The sequence below is a fragment of the Chiroxiphia lanceolata genome, chromosome 27, assembly GCF_009829145.1.
Source record: "Chiroxiphia lanceolata isolate bChiLan1 chromosome 27, bChiLan1.pri, whole genome shotgun sequence".
Taxonomy (NCBI): Eukaryota; Metazoa; Chordata; class Aves; order Passeriformes; family Pipridae; genus Chiroxiphia; species Chiroxiphia lanceolata.
Window position 1 is genome coordinate 2,845,316 of NC_045663.1, and position 20,506 is coordinate 2,865,821.

Below are 20,506 nucleotides of genomic sequence, written 5' to 3' on the forward strand. Positions count from 1 at the left end.
AGGGCCCAGAGCTGGACACAGCACTCCAGGGGTGGCCTCACCAGCGCTGAGTCCAGGGCAAGAATCACTTCCTTGGACCTGTTGGCCACATTGTTCCTGCGCCAGGCCAGGATCCATTGGCCTTCTTGGCCACCTGGGCACACTCTGGCTCCTGTTCAGCTCCCTGTCCATCCCCACTCCCAACTCCCTTCCTGCCTGGCTGCTCTCCAGCCCCTCTGTCCCAGCCTGGAGCTGCCGGGGGTTGTTGTGGCCAAAGGTCAGGACCCGGCCCTTGGCCTGGTTGAACCTCATCCCCTTGGAATCAGCCCATGGATCCAGCTTGTCCAGGTCCCTCTGCAGAGCCCTCCTGCCTTCCAGCTGATGGACACTCCCCCCCAGCTTAGTGTCATCTGCAAATTTGTTGATGATGGACTCAATCCCCTCATCTAAATCATCAATAAAGATGTTAAATAGAGCTGGGCCCATCACTGATCCCTGGGGGACACCACTAGTGACCAGATCCCAACTGGATACAGTCCCGTTCCCCACCACTCTCTGGGCTCAGCCAGATACTTCTCCAGAGATGGGTGGTGGGAGGGTTCAGTCTGTCTGGGACATCCCAGATGGGGTGTAGTCACTTCTGGGGGGAGATGGGCCGAGCTTTCCACTCCGGTTCTGAAGTAGTTGTGTTCCTGCAGGAATGTTGCCTGTGCAATCTCAGGGGAGGAGCTCTTCAGATGACCACTGATGGGCGGTGAGTGTTGTATTTTGGGATATTTCCCTTCCTTATGCCATCCAATCTCCTGCTGTTGTGAATTGGGTCTTAATCCTCAGTGTACCAGTGAGTTTTGGTGTTCTGGAGGTGACAGCTCCGCACTTGGCAGGACGAACCTGAGTGACTGTGCTGTCTTACACCACACCAGGTGCTCCATAGCAGAAGTTCTGAACACTTGTTGATCATGGTTGTTTCTCAGAGAAAAGTCTTCTCAGAGGATGTTTAGTATCATGCAAAATCAGATGCACAAGCAGGTTGATCCCTGTTGTTGCAGAGACATTTACCTCGTGTGACCGTAATTAACAGTCGGTAACGTTGCCAAGGCTGCCAACCCATATAAATATGCCTTGATGCTGAGGGAGGCAGGGAAATGTTAACTGCCCTCCTGAGCATTTAATTCAACTAATGGCAGACTCTGATTTGTCTCTTTGCTTTGTTCCCCAGGTGGGTCCATGTAATCTGTGCTATTGCTGTCCCCGAGGCCCGTTTCCTCAATGTAATAGAACGTCATCCTGTGGATATCAGCGCTATTCCAGAGCAGAGATGGAAACTGGTGGGTGTCTCTTACCTGGGGAGAGTGTTTGGGAACAAGAGCCAAAGGAAAAAGCTGTAACTAGACAGAAAAATGTTGTGTGGGTTCATGAAGTAGCTGAGGTTGGAGGTGATCTCGCTCTTATTTCCAAACAAAAGCTGTGGGAAGCTGCAGCATTTGATATGTGCTGAGCACTCAGTGCTTTGCCACACAAACAGCTTGTGAGTTCCAGATGTGCCTTTACTCTCTGGGAATGTGCTCATACCCTGGGCAGAGCCCAGGACCCTTCCCCACCTGCAATCAGGTGTAAACTGCCTGAAAGCTTCATTTACTCCAAGCACTGCACAGCAGGACTGTGAAGGGATGTGGTGACTAGAGAGAAGCTGACTTGTTCATCTCTGAATTGATTCATCTTTCTTTACAATATTTCTCTTTTTCTATCAAGAAATCTCCTGTAGAAATGAAAAAACATTTTGTGACCCTGACTGCAAGGCAAGACTGGGAAGATTTTAATACCAGTCCAGCTACAAGTTGTTATTCAGCTGCGTGGCCTCATCCCAGGGATTAGTAATGGATGATTCACTAGCTCAGAGCAATTAATCTTAATGTTAGTTAATGCTCCATCACTACGCTGTGTTATTGCAAAATAAATTGTGCTTTTGCTGCTTTTTTTGGTGCAGAAGTCAGCTGGGTGACACAGTGTGGGACAGGGAAGGTGCTGGAGCGGTGATACATGGGATAGCACTGATGGATTCCTTAGCAGAGCTGCTCTTTAGTGCAGGGAGCCCGGGTGAGGGATTAGGAAGGATCCATCCCTACCTCCAGAGTTATTTCTCTGTTGTGCAAATGGGTTTTGTACACAAATGTGAATGTAAAAAGCATTCATTATTCAGGAGGAGTGCTGGAGCAGAGCGATGCGAGGGCGATAAATCTTTGCCGCGGCGCTTCTTTATGGATCAGCTGACATTTCCAGCCTGCATCCTCTTCATTACCAGCACTTGTAACGCTGAACTTAAAATCCTTTTACACAAGACTCACTTGTATTGCTTAATGGAGCCTCACAAAGAAACATGGCTTAATTCTTTAACTCTTCTTTGGCTGCCTTGCAGTCCTGCAGAGCCAGGGCACCGTCACCCTACGTCGAAATCTGTTGCTTCATTCTGCTCAAAAGTGTTGGCTGGGCCTCTGCAGGGACCTGCTGCACACCTTTCTCTTTCATTCCTGAATTAAAACTTCATATTTTCATGGAATCATAGAATATCCTGACTTGGAAGGGACTCACAAGGATCATCAAAGTCCAGCTCCTGGCTCTGCAAAGAATAACCCCAAGAATCCCACCCTGTGCCTGAGAGCATTGTCCAAATGCTCCTTGAGCTCTGGAAAGGAATTTGATTTGTTCACTGTTGTGTTCCATTTGCACCTCCTGTTTTCTTTCTGTCTCAGGGGAGGTAGAGAATGTTTGTATGAAGTACCTTGACTTACACAGTCCAATGTTGAGATTTACAGGCACATATTCCTTATGTTGATGTTAGCCAGAGCCTGGCTTGTAGCTCAAATGTCAAAGCCTGGCTTTAAGCCCTTCACTTGGAAAGTTTTAGGGTTATAAACTAGATTATGAAGATTAAACAATAATTTGGAGGGCAGAATGTAGGGGCAGAGGTACTTCCAGCAGCAGCAGTGGGGTGGGGTGTGAAGTACAAAGGAAATTTAAATTGGATACGATTTTGTGGAGAAACACACTCCTGAACCACAATGGGGAATTCTAGAATTCTTTATAGGAATTTGGAGCACGAGGAGTCAGTGGAGGAGCTGTGTCTGTGTCTGTGCTTTGGAGGTGAGCAGCTGCATTCAGGAAGATAAACTGAGGGTGACCAAAAGGTGCTGGTGTTGGATCTGATGACTTCGGAATGATGGAGTTGATGCAGTCCTGGGTAAAATTGGAGAGGTGACCTTTGTGGCTGAAAAAGATGGAAAAGGACAGAAGGAATGATGTGAAGGTTGAGGACAGTTGAAGTAAATAGATGAAGGTAATGGAGGAAAGGGGGGGTAGGGTTTATCCCTGATTATTGTTTGATTTTTTTTAATATGTTTGTACTGTTTTAAGTTACTGTGAGAGGGCTGAGGTACCAAAGCATTGCAGTGGTTAAGGGTACATCCTGTTCTTTAAGCTTGTACCAGGTCTCCCTGTTGAAGCAGGGACTTTTCAGTCCATTTGTGGGTATGGCATCACTTTCAGGAATGCGGTTTCCATGCTCCCTGATTGATGGCATATTACAGGTTCTTGCACGTAAATTATTTATGACGTGGAAATTTGGAATAATTAGCTGTCATTCCTCAGTGGAGTAAATGAATTGCAGTGTTCATCATGCAGGAGACAGCCCATTTCTTACTCTCAGCTGTGACCTGACTCTCTGGTGTGCATTTATTCCAAAGATTTCTCTCCTGTGTTTTTAGACCTCTTTTCCCTCCCACAGAAAGCGGCTTTAAATCTCCATGTGCTGCTTTGCCACAGCTCTTGGCACTGGTGTTTCTGTCCATCCCATCTCCCACACATCCAACTCTTCTGCATTTCCACAGAATCACAGAACATTTTAGATTGGAAGGCACCTTAAAGCTCCTCTTATTCCACCCTATACCATGGGCAGGGACACCTTCCACTATCCCAGGTTGCTCCAGCCTGGCCTTGGACACTTCCAGGGCTGGGGCAGCCACAGCTTCTCTGGGCAACCTCACCCTCACAGGGAAGAGTTTTTACTTTTTCCATTATTCTCTACCCTTCAGGCTCACTGTAACTCACGTTTTTCTTCGGTTTTGATCCTATTTGCACTGAACATCCCCCTCACTGTGGCAGCTCTTCCCCCTGTCACACGGAGTTTGCGTTGGCACGAGGGTGGCATTAGGTGTGTGCTAATCCTTTCCCTTGGAAAAATCCTGTTTGCATCAGCAAGGGCAGATTCCTGACCCAGGAGGGTTAACTCTCCCCTGAGCCCCCCGTGTATCAGCAGTTGTTGTGCTGCTGGGACAGTTGGGTATTGACAGGTTAATAATGGGATCTCTATTGAGTGGCTCTCAGGCCGTGTCCTGCTGTGCACTTTCCTGGTGCTTATCTGCCTTTGGAACATGGTTTGCAGAGTGATAAAGGCTCAGCTTATTAAAGGCTAAACCCACGTTCTGGCAGCACTGAGGCTCTGGCTTTGAATTTCCTGGTTTTTGTTCGTTTGTGTAAAAAGGCCAAATTAATCTTCGGTGTAAACAAACTGACTTCAGTTGATTCACAGGGAGGAATGTGGCTTATTTATTTCAGAGAGAGCCCAGGCAGGGAGGGGGGATGTTGCACAGGAATAGGGAATAACACATCTCCTTTTCTTTGGCATCTTTGGCTTTCAAGGAAGAGAGAGAATGTTGGAGAAGGAATGGCAGAACCATGGAACAGTTTGGGTTGGAAGGGACCTTAAAGCCCATCCAGTTCCACCCCCTGCCATGGGCAGGGACACCTTCCACTATCCCAGGTTGCTCCAACCTGGCCTTGGACAATTCCAAGGATGGGGCAGCCACAGCTTCTCTGGGCAACCTGTTGCAGGGCCTCCCCACCCTCCCAGGGAAGGAATTTCTTCCCAGAATCTCATCTAAACCTGCCCTCTGTCAGTTTAAAGGCATTGGAATGTTTTTTGTCTTGGCAGTGGTTTGTAGTGGGTGCAGTGGGACCTCTGCTCTCAGCTGTGAGAACTCAAATCAAACGTTAAAATTTGGCAATTCCTATTTCATATCTGACAATATATATTTTACATTCTAAACTATGAATAGTTTATAGTATGGAACCACCCTTCAAGTTTTTTGAGGGTGCACTTTTAAGATGGCTCAGATCTAGAAACAGAGTGAACTTGTGCTTCTGGGGGTTGTAGTGGTTTATTGTGTGATCTCAGGCAGCTTATGTTACATTCCCAATCCTGTGGGATGTAGTAATTCATATGGATCTTAAAATTTAGGTCATGTGTTCTGTACTGGTGCATAGTTTGAGCACTGTCTTAATGGGAGTGAGGGGAAGGAGAGGCTGGGGAGGGTGAGAAGGGAAGGAGTGCTCTGTTGGGTATCAGGTGCTGCAGAGACAAAATGAATCCATCATTCCTAATGTGTTTAGATGTTCAGATGAGTGGATGGATTGGGAAGAGGACAGTGGTGTGTTTTGGGGATGGCCAGCTGGAAACAGGCACTAAAAATTCCTACTTCCCTCTGTTCCTCCTTGTATGTGGAATTCATGTTTTGTAATAAATAACTTCCAGAGCTGTATGTTCAGATTCTTGGACATCAAATATCCCTCAGTATTTTATTTATATGGGCTGTTCATCTTAACAAGTAAAGTGCACATTTGTCTGAGGGGTGACATTAATTTTGCCCTGGTTTGCCTTGTCCCAGCCTCAGATAAGGTAAAGAAGCTGCCCCATCCCTGGGAGTGTCCAAGGCCAGGTTGGAGCAACCTGGGCTAGTGGAAAGTGTCCCTACTCATGGCAGGGAGTGGGATGAGATGATCCTTAAGATCCCTTCCAACCCAAACCAGTTGGAATTGATGATCAGTGACAGATTCCCCAGAGTAGAAATACTAAAAACTAAGAATGATGTTCCCAGTAGTTCCCTGGAAAGGTTATGCAGGCATCCAACTTAAACTTCTTTCAGTTGGGATTCCCAAGATCTGCTTTTCTGTATTTTTGAGGGGCTGGAAACAAGAATTGATGCTGTTTTAGGGAGTGAGGAAGTGTATCTTGTTCCTACCACACCTCATGCTCGCTGCCAGCTCCCAGTGCCATCAGGCTCAGGATTTTTAGCTTTGAAAAAAATGTAATTTCTTTTTAAAATAGCCACACATCTTACATTGATTTACCTCATAACTGGATCTGCTTTGCAGAAAATTAGTGTAAAAATGACTGAAAGATTTCAGACCTCCCCCCCCCCCCGTAGTTCTGCTGTTTGGTACAATGTTTTTATTTTCTTTTGTTTGCAAAACTGCCTGAATTACCTCCAATGGCTCATCTGCCATGGATGCCAATAAAATATTTATGGTTGATGGGCTTCTGCATCTAAAATAAACACACAATATTTTTGTTCCCATTCTATAAAATTATATCCTATTAGATCTAATCGATAGAATGTTCCATTAAATATAATAAGGGCAAATTACTCCCCAGTTATTGTGTTCTGTTCTTTCAAAAAAAAAAAAAAAGGAAACATCATTTTCCAGCAGCACATCTGTGACGATCCAGCTGATTCAGGAGTTGATGTGGGTACATTCCTGTGTCTGAGCAGGGGGAGGGTGGAGTTGTAGCAGTTCTCTGGTGGCACTGAGGGGTCTTTGTCTGCTTTGCCCTCCTGTTCTCTGAACCCTCCAGTGAACAGAGTCTTAAACTGGGCTTAAATCACTGCCCAGTGTGGCTCTGGAGGGCTGAGGGACTGGGAGGTGCTGTCATGGCCAAGGGAATGATGAGGTTTTCTCCCTGAGATTTTTCCCCACAAGTTTTTCCCTCTGAGTTTTCCCCTGATGAGTTTTTCCCCTCCACCAAGTTTTTCTCCCTGATTTCCCCCCTCCCCTGAGTTTTCCCCCCCACCAAGTTTTTCTCTCTGAGTTTTTTCCCCTTGAGTTTTTACCCCTGAGTTTTTCCCTCATGAGTTTTTCCCCTCCACCAGGTTTTTCTCCCTGAGTTTTTCCCCCCAAGTTTTTCCCCCTGAGTTTTTCCCTCATGAGTTTTTCTCCCCCACCGAATTTTTCTCCCCCATCAAGTTTTTCTCCCTGAGTTTTTTCCCCTCGAGTTTTTCCCTCATGAGTTTCCCCACCACCACCAAGTTTTTCTCCCTGGACTTTTTCACCCCGACTTATTCCCCCAAGTTTTTTCTCCCTGAGTTTTCCCCAAGTTTTCCCCCCTGAGTTTTTCCCTCCCACCTGAGTTTCCCCCCTGCAAGTTTCCCTTCCCGAGTTTTTCCCTCATGAGTTTTTCCCCCCCGGACTTTTTCACCCCGACTTATTCCCCTAAGTTTTTTCCCCCTGAGTTTTCCCTACAAGTTTTTCCTCTGAGTTTTCCTCTCTGAATTTTCCCCCCTTAAGTTTTGCCCCCTGAATTTTTCCACCCTGAATTTTTCATCTCAGACTTTTTCCCCCCAGACTTTTTCTCCCACAACTTATTTCTCCAAGTTTTTTCCCCCACGAGTTTCCCCCCCCCTGAGTTTTACCTGTGTTTCCCCCCCAGGTTTTTCCACCCCAAGTTTTTCCCCCTCAAGTTGTTTCCCTCTGACTTTCCTCCCACCCTGAGTCCTCCTCGTTCCCCCCACTGTGAGTTTTCCCCATGACTTTTTCTCCCCTGAATTTTTCCTCCCTGACTTATTCCCACAACTTCCCCTCCCCAATTTTTTCCCAGGTTTTTGGTTTCCAAGTGATTCTAGGGAGGTGTTTATAGACAATTCTGTCAGTGTGGAAACAACCTCTTGACACCAAACACCATTTTTGCCCGTGGCTCCCATACCCTGGACACATCCTGCAGACTTCCTGCCGTGCCAGTGATGCTTTAAGATTCTTCTAGTTTTTTGGTTTTTTCTGATTTTTATAAGCTTTTTAAGTAGTTAAGTAGTAAAAGTAGATTTTAGAAGCAGCAGCCCTTATTCCTTTACCCTTTAGCACAGTAGTTTACACATTCCTCAACCCCTACATACCCCATTCCATGCTCCCATATCGATATTCCCTGAATTCCAGTAGAAAATGTTTAGTCTCTCTTTTTAAGAGTAGGCCTGTTGTTTAAGAACACTCGTGCCTTGGCCTGAACCAGAAAAGTACAGTCAAAAACCGGGTGACCGTGTAACTTTTGTGCTCTGAAGAAGATGAAGATGATGAAGAAAAGCCCCCAGCCCCAACTCAGAGGGGGTGGGACGGGGGTGGATCGGGGTGGGAGAACTTTGGATTGGACAAGCAATCATCCTCATCATGGCTGGGCTTCGTGAATGAAGATTTGTCACAAACATGCTGGTGGCTAAAGAGGCCAATATGAGATAGACACGTCTGGCTGCAAAAGGCACAGCAGAAAGACTCCTGAGGTGGTAAATTCTGCCAGACACGATTCTTTCTGCGTTGTCTTTTCTCCTCGAGAGTGATCCTGCTGCGTTCTCAAAGGCATCAGCGGCATTATAGATGGTGTGTCTCCAGACCTCCCAGTTGGAGGCCAGAGTAGACCAGTTATGGTGATCAGTATGGCCAAGGCTGAGATGTTGTTTCAGGGAGTCCTTGTATCTTCTCTTTGGGGCTCCTCTCTTGCGGCAGCCGGTGGCAAGTTCACCATAAAGCAGGATCTTAGGGAGGCAGTGGTTGGTCCTTCATCCTTGAGACATGCCCTGCCCAGCACAGCTGTGTTCTCAGCAACATGGCCTCAATGCTTGTGACTGCTGCTTGTTCTAGAACAGATGTATTGGTCACATAATCTGACCAGTGGATGTTTAGGATTGTGTGGAGGCAGCATTGATGGAGCGTTCTAGGAGACGCAGGTGGTGGCTGTAGATGACCCATGATTCAGATCCATATAGGAGAGTAGACAGCACTATGGCTCTGTATTATAAATTGTAACACCTGAACCCAGCCAGCGTGAGCATCTTGTAATTTTATGCCTGGGCACAAATTAAACCCTTTTCTTATCTCCAATTAAATTGCTTTGGAGTTTTTTTTCTTCAGCTCCAGCGGGCAACACCAGACACCGGTGCCGTGGATCTGTTGCCTGCCTGCGTAACCCCAACCTCTTTTTTTGTTCCAGAAATGTGTCTACTGTCGGAAGAGGATGAAGAAGGTGTCAGGTGCCTGCATCCAGTGCTCCTACGAGCACTGCTCCACCTCCTTCCACGTCACGTGCGCGCACGCGGCCGGAGTGCCCATGGAGCCGGACGACTGGCCCTACGTGGTGTCCATCACCTGCTTCAAACACAAAGCAGCAAACCAGAATGTAAGGACCTGGCTTGGGCTTTTGGGGTTTTTGGGTTGTTTTGGGGGGTTTAGGTTGCAGAATCACAGAATGGGCTGAGCTGGAAGGAACCCACAAGGATCGTCGAGTCCAACTCCTGGCTCTGCACGGGACCATCCCCAAGAGTCACACCCTGTGCCCCCAGAGTGTCATCCAAACACTCCTGGAGCTCTGGGAGCCTTGGGGCTGTGCCCACTGCCCTGGGGAGCCTGGGCAGTGCCCAACCACCCTCTGGGGGAAGCATTTTTTCCTGAGATCCAACTTAACCCTACCCTGACTCAACTCCAGGCCATTCCCTGGGTTCTATCCCTGACCCCTCAGGGCCTGCCCCTCCTCTGCCCCTCACAAGGAAGTTGTAACTGCAATGAGGTCTCCAAGATTGTTTTTGGATGGTGGGGTTTTTTTGTTTTGTCAGGGTTTTTTTCGTGGGTTTTTGGGTTATTTTCTTTGTTGTCAGTTTTTTTTGGGGGTTTTTTTAGAATTGTTTCTCTGCACCTGTATTGGCTCAAGACTTATTACGCTTTTCTGGCTAATGCAGAAAGATTATCCAGAAAGGCAGTACTGGGAATGGCTTTAATCTCAAAGGTAGTAGGTTTAGATGGGATATTGGGAAGGAATTCCTCTTCCCTGTGAGGGTGGGGAGGGGCTGAGATGGATTTCCCAGAGAAGCTGTGGCTGCCCCATGCCTGGAAGTGTCCAAGGCCAGGTTGGACAGGGCTTGGAGCAACCTGGGCTAGTGGAAGGTGTCCCTGCCCATGGGAAGGGGTGGGACTGGATGGGCTTTAAGGTCCCTTCCAACCCAAACCCTTCCATGGTGATTGTGTGATCCGAGGGGCTGGAGGAACCCACTGCCTCTCGCTCTGTTATTGCTGAGGAACTGCTCTGCTGGAGAGGGACACAATTATCCAGAGACAGCAAACCCCCATCAGATCCAGCTTTCCTGAGATCTTCTCTTCTGATGTTGCTGAAGATTGGTGTCCCTGCCCGTGGCAGGGGGTTGGAACTCCACGAGCTTTAAGTTCCCTCCCGACCCAAACCGTTCCACGGTTCTGTGATATTTTTGACGCAGCTTTTCCAGTTTGCAGGTTGCAGATGTTTCCCTTTTCCCTCTCCCACAGATCCCATTCCGAAGGGAGGTGGCCCTGGGGCAGACTGTGATCACAAAGAACCGGAATGGTCTCTACTACCGGTGCAGAGTGATCGGCACAACCACGCAGACCTTCTACGAAGTCAACTTTGACGACGGTTCCTACAGCGACAACGTTTACCCCGAAAGCATCATTGTAAGCAGCTCTGGGGAGGCTCGGACTTTATAGATGAGTGCCAAGTGTGATTTGTGCCTTCCTCTCCTGTGCTTTGGGCTGGAACAGCAAAGCAAATTTAAAAAAAAAAAAATAATTAAAATTAAAAAGTTAAGTCGCTGCTCGCTCAGAAAATCTCATCCCACTCTTCACTGCAGTTCTTGTTTCTGACATTATCTCATTTATTTTTTTTGGTTCCTTGACAAAGATGTGATTTTACTGAATGCAGATGACTTCACAGAAAGTAGTGTTTGTTTTAAGTTTAGTCCTCTTTATTTTGTGGTTGAATAATCTTATTTTTCAACTGACAAGTGTGATTCATGGGGGAAGCAGATTGTCTGTGAGCTGCTTCTGCTTCAGAATAGGGAGTTCACTTAATAGAGGGAATGTCTAGAAGAGGCTTATTTGTCAACTCATGCATTCCCTTCCTGATTGTGCCACTGATTCACTGAGCTACCCTGCTTGTTTTTGAGATACAGCAGATCTGGTGTTTTGGGATTTGTAATGAGAAATGTCCCAGAACTGGGTGCTGTCATTCCCGGTCTCTCACGCAGGTTTTGTTTGAGATGCCCACAATTAATCCCAAGGGCAGAAACTTATCTTCCACCTAATTATAGTGCTGTGTAGCAGCTTCCTCGAGCAGTGATCTAAACACCTCTCTGGTTCCTGAGCTTTGCTGGTGGTGTCTGTCTGACCTGTTTCCCTCTGTCTTCAGAGCAGGGATTGCATCCAAATGGGACCCCCTCTGGAGGGGGAGCTGGTTCAGCTGCAGTGGACGGATGGGATCATCTATAAAGCCAAGTTTATTGCAGCCCAGATCAGTCAGATTTACCAGGTGAGTGTGGCAGAGGACCCCCATGGCCACGGGTCTGATGGTTCCTGGCACTGTGCAGCTCCCTGGTGTTGAACACTTGGTCAGGAAGGAGAATTTGCCTCCTGAAATTAATCCTGTTGAGAGGGTAAAGAAAAACAGGGTGTTGAACAGGGTCAGGGTAAAGTTTTTCTGTGGCAGAATGTGGATGTAGGGATAGACACATGTCTAGACTGGACTTGCTTTTAAAATGTAAACCAAATTTGCCTTCTTCCTTATAGATCAGGCTAAAAGTGCCCTACTTGAAGTACTCTGATGGCTGGAACTGAGCTCCTCATCTGTAGTTTCACATGAATCAGTATCTACATAATCAGAATAACTTTCCTCAACACTTTAGGATCATTAATGTTCAAAAAGACTTTTAAGATCATCAAGTCCAACCATCAAAGCAGTACCAGCACTTTGAGGGGAGAGGGAGGGATATAAAGGGTCAGGAGATTGAGGAATAATCCTCTGCTTATGGGAAGGTGCTTTGTGGAGCAGCAGCAGCAGCAGCAGTTGGAAATTCCTGCTGCTGTTGTGTAAGGAATTGGAAACCTTCACTCCTCCTTCTCTGGTTTTAAGGTGAGTAAAACAGCAGTGAGGGTTTTTTTGGTCTTTGAGTTTGTTCCACATGCAGAATTTTGTTTGGGGGAGGTTGTAATGGTCAGTAAAGGAAGCTTTAACCTGGTACATTGGGTCAGTGTTTCAGCACAGAAGGCTTTAAAAAATGCAGGGCATTCATTTGATCAAATAATTCTTAAATGGTACCAAAAGTTGAAAATTATACTTTGAAAAGTATACTTTGCAAAATACATGCTGGAAAAGTATACTTTGAAGAACACATGCTGGAATTAGCAAATAATTGTGATTTTGAAGAGATTAATGCCTCTGGACAAAAGACAATGGAAGTCCTGTAGCTTGAATTTGTTTGAAACAGGATTCTGGTTTCTGTCCTTTCACAGAATTCCAGAATGGTTTGGGTTGGAAGGGACCTTAAAACCCATCCAGTTCCACCCCTTCCCATGGGCAGGGACACCTTCCACTAGCCCAGGTTGCTCCAAGCACTGTCCAGCCTGGCCTTAGACACTTCCAGGGATCCAGGAACAGCCACAAATTCCCTGGGCAAGACTTTGCACACAGTGTTTTGTGTCTGGAAGGGCCCAATGACCCCTGGGGGGCTCTCAGTGGCTGTAACTCCCTCAGAGCTGTGATCTGAGGTGCCCCTGGTTATGAATAAGGACAACATAGAGCTCCATAAAGCTGTATAGTTTTCCATGCTTTCCAGCTGAATCACAACAAAGGAAATTCTCCTGGATTTCTCCTTTGGAATGGGCTGTTCCATGGATAGTGCCAGGTGACAGGAAAATATGCACGAGGAGGAGCCTGTGGTTTTCCAGTCCTGCAGTTACCTGTGAGCAGAGCTCTTCTCCATGGGGAGAACAGCTGGGATAGTTTTCCACACTGCTTCCCTCTGCACACCCTGTGCAGCAGGATTCCATTTAAAACCACAAAACCAGTTTTACTATGAAAGAAGTGTGTTCCTGGGAAGACAGCAGGGATTAGCTTTGCATTTTAAACTTGGCTTATTTTGCAGTAGCTTCCCAGTTCCCATCTCCAGCCTGCTAAGATTGGATGTGTATATTTTTTTAAAAATTGAGCCCAAATGACTGTCCTGGAACTTGGAACCTGTGGGTCCAACCCATGGGTTGCTCCACCAAGGATCTAACCCATAGCAGTGATTTGGAACTTAAATAATCAGGGTCCAACCACTCTGACAGGTAAAATGACCCTGCCCTCAGTCCCAAATCCTGCCTTTCTCCTACAAGTTGAGCTCATGACATGGAAGAGGCAGACAGGGATCTGCTGGTGCCTTGGCTCTTACACCTTGTAATTCCTGTTCCCTTCTGACTCTTCCATAGTGGGGCTCTGCAAAACCAGGGGCTAAGTGGGATATAATATAGGGAATAATAAGTGGAAATAAATGGGAATAAATAAAGTAGCATCTTAAACCCTCCCCAGAAGGGCTCACCCTCCAAGGCCTGAGCTCCCACCTGCACAATTATCCCAGCTCCTGGATGCTACTCCATGATGGGAATGCTGGACCTGGGTAAGGAATGAGCTGCTGGAGCTGGACAGAGCAGGAGGAGGATTTGGGAGCAGAGATGCTTTATTCCTTCTGAATTTGTCCAGGCTGAACCTGACACCCCTATTAAACTCTGATCTGTGTCCTTCTGCTTTATCCAGAAAACTGTATTAAAGCCTGAAGCAAAGGAAATAAGTATCTCTTTAAAAACTTTTAATAGTTTTAACATTTTGCTGTGCACGTTCCCATGAATAAACGTTCCTGGAACATCTGATGCATAATTCATGATATAATCAGTGCTTAGCAAAAAGGGTTGATGGGGAGGAGTTTTTTGTACCTGGCTGACTGTTTCTGCTGGTTGAAATACAAATGTGCTTTAGTAGCTGGAATTGTTTCCTTGTGACCTGTGAAAATGCTTTGTTTAAGATGAAAGAAGTTCTTATTACCATATTGGCCTGAATACAGGGCTGCTTTTATTAGGAGTGAAAAGCTGCTGGGTTTTTTTTTTCAGGATTTGAATCAAAAATCAGGAGGAATATGTAGTGGGAGGGGGGAACAGAGGTGCTGGGCCAGCTGGGGGTGCAGATATTTTGGGATCCATGGGAGCCCTTGGGCTGGATAAGACAGAGGTGCCTGAACAGTACTGAAAACAGCACTTTCTGGGTTCAGCATTGCTCATTCCAGAGCAATCCTGCAGTGCTAAAAACCAGTTCATCCCTGGGATCTGGCCCCTGATGCTTCCTTGGTGTTCCCTGGAGGGACAGGCTGGGAATGGACCATTCAAGGCCTAGTTGTGATTTCATCTTCTGCCTCTCTGCAGGTCGAGTTTGAAGATGGTTCTCAGCTAATGGTGAAGCGTGGAGATATTTATACCTTGGAGGAAGAGCTTCCCAAGAGAGTGAAGTCTCGCCTGGTGGGTACCAAAATAGCAACACTAAACCAGCTGTACTTGCAGAACCCCTTCACATCATCTTCTCGTGTTTTTTAGACATTAAGTGAATGCAGCCTCCAGTTTCTGTGGCTGTAAAACCACTTATCATTCCCCCAAATGCATAAAGCAGAAGGAGTCCTTGCTGGGAGTGCTTGAGAAGCACAGAAACGATTTTCCCTTGCACGTGTTGGGATCGGATTTTTATTTCCTCTGGTTAAAAGATTATGTTCAGATCATTTTACACCAGATGAGTTTAGTTATATTGGAGTCATTTTGTCCAAATGAGAGGTGGATTTGGCTACAGCTCAGTGCTTTCTGGAGAACTGATTATCAACCTGGGACCAAACCCCCTTTTCTCACCGAATGGGAGATTTAGAACGTAGCTCTTACCTATAAATCTCTTAATCTACAAGATCAGGCTGTCTTTAAGTGCATACAGTGGAATTATTGGGCCTAGAAGAGATGAGGGATTTATATCATAGCTTTTTTTTGGTTCCAGACTTGCTGGGTGTTTTCAAACCTGGTGCTTTAACCTTTAAAGCCTTTTCATTTAAACAAATGATGAGACTGGAGAATATACAGTTTTCTCCTTCGTTCTAAATGTCTGCCTGGCAGGCACTGCAGGACAGGGACAGGTCCTGAGCCAACCTGTGACAAGGTGCTGGGCTCCTTTTTGTCTCTTTTAAGAGACAAAAGGAGGATGATTCAACCTCCTCTTAAGAATAACCTGCCCAGTTAAACCAGTCAGAAACAGCCCAGGGACAGGCAGTTCTGGGGAGGGACCGAGCACAAGTTGGAGGAAATTTTTGTTCCCTTTTCCATGAAATCTTCAGGGGTTTTAGCCTAAAAATCCCATGTGTAAAATGCTTTCTGTGATACAGCCCCAATGGCTTCTCCCTCTCGTTTGAGGGTGTTTATCTCTGTGAGATCTCGTGGCCTAAATTTTAGAGGTTAATAATAATTTACCTCGTTACCCTTGAAGGATTTCTGGTGGCAAAGAAGCACCACAGCAGTAATTTCTGAGACATGCACAATATTCCAGTCTATTTAAGCTTGTTTAATAATAAAGGCAACATATTGGAGCCCTGAAATCCAGGAGTTTGGAAAGAATCATGTTCTGTGCAGTGGAGACTTTATAACAGTTCCAGAGGAAGGAATGCAAGCTGGAAAGGGAATAAAGGGAATAGAAAGCTTCAAGTCTGGTTGAAAGCTAAAGCTTTTCTCCTGTATTTCTGCTGCCAGAGCTTCAGCCTATTCTCTGTGGAGGGAATGCTGTAGAGCAGGAGGACAAAGGGACAAAGGCATGGGAGAGAATTTCTACCAAGGAATCCCAGAATCCCAGAAAGGAAAAGGTTGGAAGGGACCACAGTGGTGCCACCTGGTCCCACCTGATCTCATTTGAGTGGAAGCAAATGAAAAGCACCTCAGTGGAGTGTGAGAGCAGGAAGAGGAGAAGGAATTGTTTGTGCAGTGATCCCCAAATGCTTCTTGAGGGTCTTTTTTTTAAAGGCAATTAGGGAAGCCCCAATTTCTTTTGTGTCTGCTGCTGGGAGAAGAGGCAGAGGAGGAGTAGGCATAAAGAGAGGATTGGCAAGGAAGTGAAAAGATATTCTGAAGCAGAAAAAAAAAGGCAACTTGAGGGTTTCTCCTTCCAGTTTGGTTCCAGAAGCCGAGAATTTCGAATTCCAGCCGGGTGCTTTGCATGCTTTGAAGTTCATGTTCTCCAGGAATGCCCTGAACCAGGTTGTTCCCTGCTGTCCTGTTCCACAGGTGTGCTCCATGATTCCCTCCCTGTTTTCCTACTGTGCCTCTAATGGTTGTGTTTCGTGTCCCCTGCAGTCCCTCAGCACTGGGGCCCCTCAGGAAGATGTATTTTCGGGAGACGAAGTGAGACCGGCCAAGCGTCCCCGGCTGGGGAATTCCAGAAATCCTGAAGAATATGGACAGAACCCAGATTACTTGGCCTTTATGGAGAGCCTGTTGCAGACACAGTACCAGCCTGGGACTCAGAGCAACATGTTTTAACCAGGATTAATTAAAAAAAAAAAAAAAAAAATCTTAAATTAACCCTTTTTTGAGTTCGTGGAAAAAAAAAAAAAAATAAATGGGAAACTGTGGAATGGAAGACCAGCCCTGTGCAATAGTTTGCTGTGAATTTCTTTCATCTCCTCTTGGTTTGGACTGCAGGAAAACCCTGTCTGGCTCCACGCTACCTCGACCTTGCCAGGTGTTGCTGACCAAGAGAGTGGGGAGCTTGGAAAAAAAAAAAAAAACCTTCAGACAGCATTTCCCACGGAGACTTTGGAAGAGTTTCTACAGATGGAGTTTTGTGACTGGTTCTTTTTTCTTTTTTTTTTTTTTTTTTTTTAATGAGGCTTGGAAAGGGTTAAAATTTCACACACACACACACAAAAAAAAGACTTTTTCAAACCTGTCAAACTTTTGTCTTTCAAGGTGCTATTACATTGACTACTGAAGCAGCCTTTGGAATCGTGTTTTCTGTACATAGACGTCACCTTTGTGAAGTTTTCTATGAATGAGCATTATTAAAAAAAAAAAAAAAAAAAAAGAAAAACCGTGAGCAAAAACAGGAAAACAAAAAAGTTTCCACAAAGCATTTTTCTAGATGATGGCTTTAAAAAAACAGAAAAGAAATGAAATCCTCTTCTCTCCCCCCCCTCCTCCTCCTCCCCTCCAAATGAATCGTGACTGATGTTACACTGGGGAGAGGGAGCTCGAGAACAGATGTCCTGGAACGTTCTGGGTTCTTTTTTTGTTGTTTTGGGGTTTTTTTTGTAAAGAAACACTATCTTCTTTGTAAGCTGGGGAAGATGGGGAAAGAAATGTTTCACAGCTGGGATGTTTCTTACCTTGAGCACTCTTAAAGCCCTGGCACAGACGGGGCCGTCGCTGCCGCGTCACCAGGAGGGCACTTAGGGCAGAAATGGCCGGGTTTGGGTCGTTCTTGTCACCTTCCTTCCCCCATCTTTGCCATCACAGTTGCTTTCTAGATGGAGATCAGCATGGCTTTCAGTTCCAAGATGCCACTCTGTTTTTGGCAAGTGTTCTGTTGCTGCTTGTGTTAGTTCCTTCCGAGCCATCCCCTTCCTGCTGCAGCCGAGAGCTCCGAGGGCTGCTCCGGCCCTCTGGTAGGCACTTCTCCCTTAGGAACCTTCTCCTTTCCTTTGTCTCCTTATTTTTATTTTTTAATTATTATTATTATTATTGGGTTTTGTTGTGTTTTTTTTTTTTTTTTGAGTTGTACTCCTTTACAGTGTGAGAATCATTCCATGACAGAAGCCTGGGAGGCGTTTGTATGTTTTTTCTTTGATCCTATTAAAGAAGAAATTCCCCAACCGCCTTTGGTTGTCGTGACATCCTTTCCTTGAGTAAAGACTGAGCCTTTTGAGTTACTCCCGGGGAAGAGGAATGCGAGCCCTGCATTTGACTGGACTCAGTTCCCTGAGGATTGAAGGAGCATTAAAGGCAAAACCAAACCCTAAAGTATTGAGTGGGCAGCTCCCACTTGGACGCTTGGGAATCGCCTCCGGTCGAAGAGCTGTCGTGGAGCAGCGTTTTGGGAAAGAGCCTCATCCAAACTGAAGTCACTGGAAAGTCTTCCACGTTCTTTGGAGGACCTCAATCAAGTCAGAGGGAGAGAACAAGGCAGTGCTAGGACAGAGCTGGAGAGGGATGGGGTGGAGGTGGGCGAGGGCAGTCGGACCCTCCCCTCCCTGCCCGGAATGCTGCACTGCAATCTTTTCCACTTAATTCCCTGAAATTACTGGATGGAGAGAGAGAGAGAGACAATATTCTTGGGGTTTCATTATTATTTTTTTAAGCCCCTTTGCAAGGTGGCCGTTGTTCTGGGGAGAGAGGCTTTTTAAGCAACGCTCTGGCTGGATCTTGAAGGGAATAAGTGGGAAGGATTTGTGGGCTGGCAGATGGTAGATTAGCATCTTAAGAGACTCCGTGGGTATTAAACTGTCCTAGTGAAAGAGTGGAGATAGAATAAAGCAATTTAATTTTTTTTTCTCTTTTTTTTTTTTTTTTTAAACTTTGGTTTTGTTCTCCCTTGAGAATTGGAGTCCCCAGCCCTCCCTTCCTGCCTCTGCTACGGGTTATTTTCTGTGTGTGCGTGGCCGCGCGTGCGTGTTTGTAAGACCTTGGAAAAACAGGGTTGTGTTTTGGTTTTTTGGTTTCTTTTTTTGGTTGTTTTTTTTTTTTTTTTAAATTTCTCAGTTTTTGACGTTTTCAGTAGATGTCTCCACCAATAAAACCAAACTGAGACTAATAAAAGTTTCAAAAAATTGGCAAGGTTCTTCCAAGCCTCAGTTGTTCCTCCTCCAGAGCCGTCTCCTGTCGGTTAAAATATAATTTAATAGAAAACTTGCTTGTATAAAAGACTTAAGAATGTTGCCAGGCTACGAGAGAAATATTTAAAACAATTGAAAGAGAAATTTAACCAGCAGAGGATTTTTTTTTTTTTGGAGGTGGGAGGGGAAGGGTGGGATGGGATGAGTGGTTGTTGGGGAATTTCCTCTGCATGTTGAAATCCTGACTGCAATAGCACCATTCCTGTATCCATGAGTACTACCTTTTTAAAATACTATTTATACTGTAAAAACAAAAATGTGTTTCCTCCCCCCCATATTCAGATGCTGAGTTATGTTGAAACATGAACCTGGAACTGTCAAATGCCCTTCCTGGGTACAGGGGCTTTTTCCTCTTCTTTTTTTTTTTTGGTTGATTTTTAAATCCCTCTTTTTGGATTAGGAATGACTTGTGCAGATTTGGGGTAATGACCACATTGGTGCCCCTTGGGCATCAGACTCTTGAAAAGGAAACAGGAAATGCACATTCCTACCCCTTCCTCCAGTGAAATATATTTGTAAGTGTCTGATTATGTGCTATAAAAATAATGATTTTTTTTTCTTTCTCCCCCTAGATTAAGGCTGTGATGTATTTTTTGCCTATTTTTTTTTCTTTGCCTCTAGGTTCAAAATGAATTAAAGGCTGTTGAGCATTTCAGAATAACACTTTTTGGGGGGTTGAAGTCTCTTCATTTCTAACTTTAAAAAGTCTCTTGTACAGCAGGAGGAGGTGGCTGATAAAACTGAGCCAAGAGAAGCTGAGCCTGAGGAAGAAGAAGGTCTTTTCCTTCCTCTCTGGGGTCTGTGCAGGAGCAGAGGTCTGTCATTGCACCCCTTCCCAAAATTAAGAACCAAGCTTGCAATGCACTTTTGTCCAAGCTCCAGGATTTGCTCCACCTGGCTCCTTGAGGAGAACTGTGCCTGCTAAAGAGCCAGAGGTGGTTCCAAAATCCTTCATCCTTAAATCACCAGTTTGCTACTTCCCTTTTTGGGATCTGCTTCCTACCCTTTCCAAGCCTTTAGAGGATGTTAAACCTCCTAGAACAGCATCTGCCCCAACCTTCATTTGAACACCTTGATTTCCCATCCTCATACTTCTTGACAAATTCCTCTCCAGCTATTGCAGGATGAGGCTGATGTTGCAGGTTATGGGAAAGAAATCTCCAGCTTCCAGTCTTTTGCAGATTAGTAGTTTTCCCTGAAATGATCTGAGGAATGGTCCTGGTGGGAAGAAGCTGCTGATGGGAACTCCGTTGGAATTCGCACCCACACAAAGCTTACCTTGGGGTTTAAGGTCTGCTCTATTGCTGTACTATGAACTGATATAATTTTAAAGATGTCTTAAGAAGCAGCACAAACTTCCCAGGAACTGCCTGGATCTGGGATCAAAAGGCAGGATCAACCTGGCAGGGTGGAACAGGCGTTTCCACCCAACCCCCGGAGTCACTGTGGGTTTGTGTCCAGCTGAGGTTGCTGCGCTGAAATCTGGATGAGGTGGGGTTAGAGGAGATCCTGCTGGGCCCAGGGAGTCCTCAGGGAGATGATGGGAATGCTGTGAGTGCTGGAATGTTGGCTTGGCTTCCTGCGCTTCCCTCTGGCTGAGCGCTGGTCGGGGCTGGATGGGGGAGTGTGGCTGAGCAGTGTGCCCAGGTGGCCAAGAAGGTCAATGGATCCTGGCCTGGCTCAGGAACAGTGTG

At 45.9% G+C, this 20,506-nt stretch overlaps 1 protein-coding gene across 2 annotated transcripts in view; it reads left to right on the forward strand.

Moving 5' to 3' along the window:
* Window positions 1-18,750, forward strand: part of KDM4B (lysine demethylase 4B) — a 96,715-nt gene extending 77,965 nt beyond the window's left edge. For both annotated transcript variants that reach the window (XM_032712008.1, XM_032712009.1), the window contains 7 exons: window positions 678-733; window positions 1,199-1,307; window positions 9,065-9,250; window positions 10,387-10,551; window positions 11,285-11,404; window positions 14,326-14,418; window positions 16,276-18,750. In XM_032712008.1, coding sequence (XP_032567899.1) covers window positions 678-733; window positions 1,199-1,307; window positions 9,065-9,250; window positions 10,387-10,551; window positions 11,285-11,404; window positions 14,326-14,418; window positions 16,276-16,461 — 915 coding nt within the window. In that variant the 3' untranslated portion in view covers window positions 16,462-18,750. The remainder of the gene's footprint in view (window positions 1-677; window positions 734-1,198; window positions 1,308-9,064; window positions 9,251-10,386; window positions 10,552-11,284; window positions 11,405-14,325; window positions 14,419-16,275) is intronic.
* The last annotated feature ends 1,756 nt before the right edge of the window (window positions 18,751-20,506 follow it).